Source organism: Vigna angularis, chromosome 1, assembly GCF_016808095.1.
Source record: "Vigna angularis cultivar LongXiaoDou No.4 chromosome 1, ASM1680809v1, whole genome shotgun sequence".
Taxonomy (NCBI): domain Eukaryota; kingdom Viridiplantae; phylum Streptophyta; class Magnoliopsida; order Fabales; family Fabaceae; genus Vigna; species Vigna angularis.
Window position 1 is genome coordinate 30,538,142 of NC_068970.1, and position 9,569 is coordinate 30,547,710.

General features: G+C 31.9%; 1 protein-coding gene across 2 annotated transcripts; it reads left to right on the forward strand.

The window, feature by feature from the left end:
- The first annotated feature begins 540 nt into the window (after positions 1 to 540).
- Positions 541 to 4,872, forward strand: LOC108323863 (nuclear transport factor 2). 2 transcript variants are annotated; one of them, XM_017556660.2, is made up of 9 exons: positions 541 to 699; positions 1,282 to 1,457; positions 2,046 to 2,349; positions 2,479 to 2,717; positions 2,872 to 3,022; positions 3,122 to 3,243; positions 3,317 to 3,382; positions 3,939 to 3,993; positions 4,329 to 4,872. In XM_017556660.2, the coding sequence occupies exons 2-9, from the start codon at positions 1,284 to 1,286 to the stop codon at positions 4,595 to 4,597; spliced, it is 1,380 nt and encodes a 459-aa protein (XP_017412149.1). In that variant the 5' UTR covers positions 541 to 699; positions 1,282 to 1,283; the 3' UTR covers positions 4,598 to 4,872. The 2 variants fall into 2 exon arrangements, with proteins under 2 accessions (XP_017412149.1, XP_017412151.1); XM_017556662.2 differs by having other exon boundaries at positions 3,323 to 3,382.
- The last annotated feature ends 4,697 nt before the right edge of the window (positions 4,873 to 9,569 follow it).

Genomic DNA, 9,569 nt, shown 5'->3' on the forward strand with positions numbered 1-9,569 from the left:
TATATGTTATTCATTTTCAATAATTTAATTAATAATTATCCTTCATTTAACAGTCGTTATGATGCTCATATCTATATTATGCTAATTAAATTCATGAAGTCACATTTATACATTTTCACATATTTTTACACAGTTTATTTAATAATTATAAATATTTCTTAGATTATACACAATTCTAGATCAAAATAGATTTTTGTTTAAATCCGACCATCTCTTACACAACAATTAGTGAACATACAATGAAAAATTCAATCAAATAAGGTTAATAATAATTAAAGTAGCGTTTAAAATTTAAATTGATGAATTCAAAATTTAAAATGAAATATATCCGTGAATATTAGAAATGGTGCAATTTCTTGAAAGGTCCCACATTGAATTGAAACAGGACAGTTTAACACGCTAGCATGGAAGAAGGGACAAGAGAATAAGAAAAGAAGTTTGAAACCAAAAACGTTGGGCTTGGTCCGATAAAAGCACATGTGTGAATAAATAAACCGGGTTTTTGGTTCATCTAAAGAACCGAACCAAAACAAAGGGAACAAAGCTTTATTCCCATGAAGAAGAAACAACATAGAAAAGTTCGCCTATATATATATATTCAATATTTTCACCCTCGCCTTCGACAGAGATCTCACTCAACTCAACCGCCTCCACTCTAACCAAACCATCTTCTCTGAGCCATTCATCGCTCCCTCGGAGGTACCTCTTCTTTTCTTTCCTTCCATTTTCCTTTTAAATTATTGTATACGTTTTCCTAAGATAGTTTCACTATCGATTTTCGTATTCTTCTCTGATCCATTTTTACCTTATCTCAGTGATTAATCTCTCAGTTCCTTTTCTTTCTTTCTATCTCCGTCGTTAGGTTTTAGTTATTATACGTTTTTAGTGTATCCTGATGGTTGATTAGGGTTTGGTTGTTAGACTGGTCTGTTTATGATTTAGGGTTTGTAAATGGAAAAGGTTTAAATAAAAATCGTGTGTGTTAGTCTCTTTTAGATGCTATTAATATTATTGTAGTTGTTTTTTTTTATTTAAAAATACATGATTGAATGTTTTGGAATGGTCGTTGGCTGTGGCTCGTGTGTTTTGTATACATGTTACTTGTTAAGATTGAAGGTGTTGTGTTGGCGTTGGTTTTATTAATGAGGGTTGTGGTTGATTGCGTTTTGGTGTTGTGCGTTTATTCTTTGAATGATTATTTGTTTTCTTTTTCTTTACTATGGTTTTCCGGAATAGTCGTGTATTTGCCTTCAAGACTAATCTTGTGTTGTCATGTTGTAGAGATGGCAGTGTCGGATGGATCACCAACCCCTCAGATGGTTGGGAATGCTTTTGTTGAGCAGTATTATTCTATACTGCATCAGGAGCCAGACCAAGTTCACAGATTTTATCACGAGTCTAGTGTCCTGAGTCGTCCTGAAGAAGACGGTTCCATGACAACGGTGACTACTACTGTGGTAAGTACAAGTGATGGAGTGTTAGTTATTGCAAGGGCATGTGGAGTTATGTAAGTGCAGATTTAGCACGGGCTTAATGTGGTTTGTTTTAAACTACTCCTTTAATTTATCATTTACCAAACTGTTATTGGTGAACTAGCCATTTGCTTTTTCTTTTCAAAATGTGGTTACTTGTATAAACACAAATCAATCTAAAATATATGGAAATCACTTTGGGTTATGTGCATTTCATGAGAAGTTTTGTGCCATTTTTTTGAAGTTTGTAGTATATTATTAATTAATAACATGCATAGTCAGCAGGAAAACTTCGGGAGTTTCCCCTACTACCACCCCTTGCCTAAGCTCTAATTTTACAGCTTTTCCTGTCAAAGACCAAAGGAGTATGTAACATTCTTTGAAGTATTTGAAATCACGTGTCCCGTGTTAGTTGATCCATGCTGGCAATTCCTTTTTTTAGTGCTAATGCTCATGTTTATCTGAGTTTATTGGGAACACATGCTCAAATCTTGTGTATTTTATTTCCTTGACTAATGATTCAAATGATTTAAAATTCACTGATTCAAATGATCTTACTCTTCTATGCTACAGGAAATCAATAAAAAGATACTCTCTCAGGATTACACAAGCTTTAGGGTAGAAATTCTGAGTGCTGATGCCCAATCTTCACACAAGGATGGGGTAATAGTTGTAGTGACTGGCTGCTTAACTGGAAGTGACAATCTGAAAAGGAAGTTTACTCAGTCCTTTTTCCTAGCTCCGCAGGACAAAGGCTACTTTGTTTTGAATGATATTTTCAGATATATTGATGAGTATAAGTCAGTTGATATTGAATCTGTGCCTGTGAATGATGCTGATGAAAGTGCTCCAACAGATTCTTTTACCCCTGAGCCTGGTAGATCTTCTGTTTACAACTTCTGGTTAAATATACCTCCTAGTCCTTTTGTTTTCATTTCCTTCTTCTAACATTTTACTTTTTGCGTGTTGCACGATTTAATTTTTTTTTTTTTTTGATTGTGAATAGAGGTCATTCAAGCTGCCGAAGATGTTCCAGATAGCCAAACTACTGTTGTTGATGATGACATTAGTGTCAGCAAAGATGTCAGCCAGCCACTGGAGAATGGAAAATTATCAGTTCCTGAAAAGATTGTTCCTGTCAATCATGTTAAAGAATCCAGTCACCTGGAACATCATTCACATGCTGAGAAAGCTGCTTCTAGTAACTCACAGGAGGATACTCCAAAGAAGTCTTTTGCATCAATAGTAAGTTTTAATTATTTGTTTTTATGCCATCAATGTACTTTTCATAGTGTCTGACCGTATTTCTTTTATGCCAACAATAGTAAATTTTAATTATTTTTGTGCTTTCATTGTACTTTTTGTGGTGTCTGATCATATTTGCATTTATTAATCTTAGGTGAATGCACTGAAAGAAAATGCTGCTCCCTTCCATATGAGGGCTTCCCCTGTGAAAGCTGTAGAACAGCCACGTGTTCTCAGCATACCTGCATCGGAAGCACCAACTCCTAGTGTTGAGAGTCCAACCGAAAAGAGCAATGAGAATGGAGGTAGTTCCTATTCTGTGACTAGATTGGTTAATTATGAACTGAGTTTGTGATTATAGTTGATCCAGATGCTATATAACTTTCAAAATCTATGTTTCACAGGCAAGGCTTATGCAATATTTGTTGCAAATTTGCCCATGAATGCCACAGTAGAACAACTGGAACGTGTTTTCAAGAAATTTGGGCCCATTAAAAGGGATGGAATTCAAGTTAGAAGTAGTAAGGTTAGTCTGTTACAAGCATTGTACTTTCAGTTACTTCCCAAGCGATGATACAATATTTTGCCCTTCTTTCCAGCAACAGGGATCTTGTTTTGGGTTTGTGGAGTTCGAATCTGCTACTTCAATGCAAAGTGCACTTGAGGTACGGAAACATACTTGAAATCTCCCTCTTTAGATTTGGATTTGATGAAAATGAGTTTCTTGATGATAATGTTGCCTTCTGTAATTATATGCTTAGCCTTTGCCCATATGGAGGTGTTGTCTTTGAGGTGTTGTAACATGATTCCAAGTTCATTTTCTTTTTTAATGTCCCTTGACATTCTGCAGTTGTCTTTGTTCTTTGGCAAAAGCATTATTTATTGTAAGTGTTTTACAGTTGATTTCATGAGCTTTTTTCTTTTAATTATAGTGAAGTAGAGAATATATCTATGGAGAACATCTGGCAATTGATGGGTTATCGGGGTTTAACATGCTAGGAGGAAAATTGAGGGTTTCAAGTTGTAGTTTTTCTTCCTGTATTGTGTGTTGGATCCTATTAACCTATTGCTATAAGAATTTGATATTAGTTCTTTGCTACTAATCCTTGGGTTGTTTGTGGGTGCTTTTTCTACAAAAGCGTGTTAGCTGATTTTGTTTTTTAGCCTAATTTTGCATGTTTATGGTTATCCTGTTTTATTTATTTCTGTGTATTATTTCAGGCTTCACCTCCTGTCACCTTGGACAACAGAAGGCTTTCAATTGAAGAACGAAGAGGCAAGCCAGCCTAACATTTCATGTCAAATTCAAACGTTTTTAAATAGTTTTTCTATCTAGTTTATTATTTGCCACGACTGCAATGTCTTATTGATTTATGCTCTTAAGTATGCTGTTCCAGTTACTTGCTTTCCACCTTTAGATTCCATAAAATAAATGAAAGTGTTCGTAAAGTTTCTAGGGATATAGATTCTTGCAAAAAGTTCTTATGTGATATTGCAGACATGTCACAAGCTCACTGTGCTCAGGACCCTTTGTTCTGTGAAATGTGTATTTTTGTTTGATGCAGCTAACAGTGATGGTTATTATGTCATGTGTATTCTTGTTTGTTGCAGCTAACAGTGATAGGGGGAGATATTCATCAGGAAGGGGTGGATACCGGAATGACAGAAATGATAACTTCAGGGGCCGTGGAAACTTTGGTGGTGGTGGTGGTGGCCGTGGTGGCTATGGAAATAGGAACGATAATTTTGAGAAGCGGGGTGAGTTCACTGGCAGGCCTAGAGGAGGCAACAATGGTGGTGGGCGTAGCAATGGAGAAGTTGTGGCAAGGAGTTATCAGAATGGAGGAAAAGTCACTCGTCAACCAGTGAAAGTTCAGTGAAGTACTTCATTTTGTTGGGAATTGAGTGACAACGGCATTTACTTATAGATAGCGGCATCTAAGGATTTTTGTTTGCAACTGCATCATTTAGAGTCTTTTTTTTCTTTAATAGCTGCCATGATCCCTTCGTACAAGAGTTTTTCGGTTAATTCACATAATTCCCCATACCTACTTCTCTTCACTTTCATTTTTTCCAATTTTGTTACATTTTGTATCTATTATTCTGGAATAATTGTTTGGATTCGGCTACAATTATATGCCATTTTTTTTTATAATTCCTGTATGCTTTGTTTGCTTGTCTTTTTCAACTCGGTTCTGTTTGTTATATCTGTCATTTAGATAATGTTGGGTATTGAGAATTTTTCATCGTCATTAGATTACTTTGTTGGCTGTTCTAAAAATATTTTCCAAAATGTAAAATGTGTAGTTGTATAACTTGAAAATGTTTATGGGGGAAAGTTTGATAATCTTAGAAATTTCTTTTTGAATTTTAATTGTTTGATGGAACCATTTATAACGTTACATTGAAATGCTTATCAGTTAGTGTGTGATCTTCGTCATTTTGTTCGAATTGACATTTTTTTTTCTTTTTACCCTTTAACTCTGTCCCTCTCCTGAAGAAGTTTTCAGTATTGGGAAATATGCATATTCTGCAACTGTAAAGGTTACATTGGCTTTTCAATGATTGAAAATCACTTACATGTTTACGTGCACCACATAAGCACAAGGAAAATCAAATGCGTTTGAGCCATCTTTATTTTAATTTTCATGAACATGTTATTTTGTAGCAACTCACTTAAATGCAATCATGCATCTAATCCAACAGTATAAAATAACATTAATCCAACAACTGTTTTTCAACATAATTGCTTGGAATAAGTTTCAAGACATGCAAACAAACTGCTGTGTAGCCCAAATAACAGTAATAACAATCAGTTCAGAACATGTTATAGTGTTAATTATTCGGCTATTAAGGAACAAAGTTGGCTTAAGAAAATGAAAGTAATTAGATTTTATCTATTCTGCTAGTCAAATAACCTGATACACAAAATGTGTGGATAAAAGATTTTGGATCTCATCAATGAATGAAACTAATCTGATATGGTAGCAGCTGAATTCGAAGAACCTAATCTATTAAATTAGATTCATGATGAATTCAACTCTAATTAATAATGACAAGCAAGTGCGAAAGGAAAAAAAAGTAATACAATATATTTGACAGCGCACTTCCATCAAACTTTTACCTAACATAATCAGATAACCAATAAAATCAAATCCTAGAATCTCATAATGAGAAACAATATTAGTTGTGTCGCAAGGGTCCTCACTTCTCACGCATATAAACAATTATGGCCACTAACTTGCAAGAGAAGGGAATTTGGTTAGTGTTTGCAAAGAGAAGTTTTATCAACTTCTTTTTAATCTAAAAAGGTTTTCCATCTTGGGTGCCTTGGTGGGTCTCAATTTGGAGTGCTGAGCTTTAAGAGTGATAGTTTTTTCTTTCTTGATTATGTCATCTTGTTCCAGCTTAGCTTTTCAGTGGACATGTTGTCTCACTTAAGCACCAAAAATAACGTAAACAATCTAAATTTCTAAACAAAAGGTGTGCATAAAATGCAATAGAAATAGGTTTCTATAACAATAAAAAAATTAACAAATGATTTCTAAACTAAAAACAATACTAAAAAAAGAGTAAAAGCATTGAAATAAACATGAAAAAAAGTGCAAAAATGAAAAATAAATGATAAAACTTGCTATTCAATACTTGAATCCTAAATTTATTAATAACCAAACGTTATTCAATACTTAAACTAACTAGGATTGACCAAGGAAATAATACTTGTAATAAGGAGTAGGTTAAGATCTCTGAAAGCTCTTAAGAGTTTTTAAAAAAAGAATTGGATGTAGCTTAGGGTGAATGACCCAGTATAAAATTCGTGTTTTATTGTCTTTGTTATTCAAAAACTTTTATAAAACTTTTTCTTAACGTTATTGTTCGAATATATTCTTATTTGTTAATCTTTTAAAAATCCATCAGACGACTTTTGCGAAAAGTTTTAATAAACACTATTCATCATTTCAAAAGAACCTCTAAAAGTTAGGGAAGAGAAAATTTTAAGAGCTAGAGCTGAAGAAGTTTTAAGAGAGGAAATAAAAGCTAGAGTTGAAGAAGCTAAAAGAGTTAGAGAGGAGGAAGTTATAAGAGAAAGGGAGGAGAGAGAAAAGAAAGAGAAAGAAGAAAATGAGAGAAGAGAAAAAGATGAGAGACAAAAGAAGGAGAAAAAAGAGATTGAGAAGAGAGAAAAGGAGAGGGAAGAAATCCTACTTAAAGAAGTGCTACTCAAGAAACCGTTCTCCAATCATAATTGAGTTAAGAGTTTTAAAAGGGGTTTTCTAATCTTTTAACTCTTCTCATGTCAACAATAATTCATATTTCTTGATTTCAACCTTTACTTTTGAAAATCTTTTAACTCCACTTCCACTTCCACTCCCCATTGTTTTTAACTCCTTAATAACTTTTGAAAAATCACACTTTGAGTTGTTGTTTCCTAACAAGTTACAAACAATTTAATGTGAACAAAAACATTTTTGTAAAGTAGGTCCTATTACTTTTAAAGAAAAATATAAAGAAACTAGAACAAGAGGTGTTAAGTGCTTCAAGTATTTTGAAAGAGGGAATATTTCTTTTGAATATCGATTATGGCATTGGATAATTGATTATTTCCATCAGAAACTTCAAGTATGCTAGTTTTAAGCCTTTTAGACTACCCTCTCGAGTAGGATGTGATCAAACATGATTTTGGGCTTGCCAGAGCCTTAAGGAACCCGGTTTAAATGAGGAGGTTCTCATACATTACATTTATTCTTGAGGAAGTTTCAAGAAACTTACAAGTTTAATTACCTTTTACAAATTCAATGTTTTCATCTTCAAATGAATTCAAACCTCTATCCTATAAATAGGAGTGACCACCTCTTGTAAACTTAACTTGGAATTAATGAAAAAAATCTATGCTAAAATATGCAATCTCCTTTTCTTTAAGTTCATTATGATTCTCTTTTACTTTACTTCTCTTAACCTTTTTTTCTTGATTGTTGGCTTAACCTCCTTCAAGCATTTCCATACACATCTCATATCCTTCATCATTTTTTTTTCCATACCATTTTGTACAAGCCTATTCTCCCAAACTTCATCATATGATAAATTATATACTATAACAACCCAATGTATTATATGATCTATCTCAAAGTAAATAATAACCTTCACCAAAAATAACTTTACAATGAAACTTCTCCAAATATGTTTTTCTGAAAGTTATCCTATGTGATCAAAAGCATCATCTAACTTATTATTCAATATCTCTTATTAAACTGCAGAGTTCTTTAAAAAAAACTTAGTTGTAAAAATTATATGAAAAATCTCACATTTATTAATTAAAACATCAGAGTAGTGCCTTGCTATTAATGATGGCTCACTTACGAAGTTTACAACTTTTAACATTGCTAGTTTAAGTAACTTTTACTTTCAACAACTTAGCTACATAATACACAATAAGTAAAATATAATTAAAAACAAAAAGGACATTTTTTTTTGGATAAAACCAATACCTCATATATTAAAGGTCTTACATTAGGATATTTGGTGCTTACCAGTTATATTTCCTCCAACTTTTTTTCATTGGTCACATAACATCCATCTTTTATATTTTCATTTGTATTAATTAAATATATTATTATTTTTTCAAACAAAATAAGCCTAAATATTTTTTTTTAAAACCTCAAAATATAGTAGATGACATTGCTGGAGTAAAATTTAAATTTGGAGAATACAATTTTCTATGATTGAAGAATTTTATAATGTTATTATTGTAATAAATTTTATAATGGGATCAACTTAGAAGAATTTTCTTTTTTGGAAATGTTTAGATTTGAATAATGAACATATTTTGGATTATTTTCCATATTTGATAATATTTTATTTATAATTTCATATTTGTTTTGAATTTTTTTTAAAAAAGTATTTAGGGTTATTGAGCTTTGAAAAAGTATTTACATCATACATACCTATAACGAATCTTCAAGTATAGTAGGCTAATAAAAACCAACATCTAACACATTTTTTTTATTGTTCTTTGTAAGCTTAAATGTCCCCTTACTAAAAACAATGGCAAATTGTAGAACAGAGTATAAATGATTTAGAATACATTTCCTAACCACTTTGCCATTATAAAAATTCGACAAGTATAAATCATCCTACATAGATTCATGTTTATTTTTATCTTTTTGTCTAAATAAAAGATTATTAGAATAAAAATAATATTCTTAATATATCTATAGTAATATGGGGAAATATATTTGGAATCTTCCTACTTATTTTGTCATATTTTTACTTGGGTTTTAGTTACTACAGATAAAAACGATGAGAATATAATTTGAATTTGAAATCAATAAAATAATTTTATATTTTCTAAGTTGGTATAAGAATTCTTGATATTTTGAGCCCTATTTTCATAGATTTTTCTTAATTGTTATCATTGTTATTGTTGGTCATCGTTGTTGAAGTTAGTGGAGGGATATAAAGGTATATCTCATTTGATGTTGCTACACGTAGGTTATTAATACCTCTTAAACATCAAGTGTTTTGTTTAATAATTAAAACAATAAGGATTAAATCTTTATTATCTCTTTGTTGTCTATTTTATAATATTTAGTTTGAAAGCTTTAAGGAAATAGATCATTTAAAAAAAATGATTGAATTAATGATTAAGTCCTATTAATCACATACCCTCCCTCCAAAAGGTCAGAGTACATTCAAAACAATTGGTCCTTTGTCTAAGGGTGTTTGCATTCTTGATCAAGGAGAAATTGACCATATGACCCATTTTCCTAAGCTCTTCATTTTGTATGTCAAAATGATTAAAGAAAAACTTATTACAATTACAAATGGTGATAATGTACCCACACGTTGATCTAA

Excerpts from the sequence above, each read along its gene's own strand:
- LOC108323863 (XM_017556660.2), top strand. The coding sequence starts at position 1,284 with ATGGCAGTGTCGGATGGATCACCAACCCCTCAGATGGTTGGGAATGCT. Across the intron at positions 3,023-3,121 it reads AAAGAGCAATGAGAATGGAG|GCAAGGCTTATGCAATATTT; the intron begins GTAGTTCCTATT and ends TATGTTTCACAG. Across the intron at positions 3,244-3,316 it reads TTCAAGTTAGAAGTAGTAAG|CAACAGGGATCTTGTTTTGG; the intron begins GTTAGTCTGTTA and ends CCTTCTTTCCAG.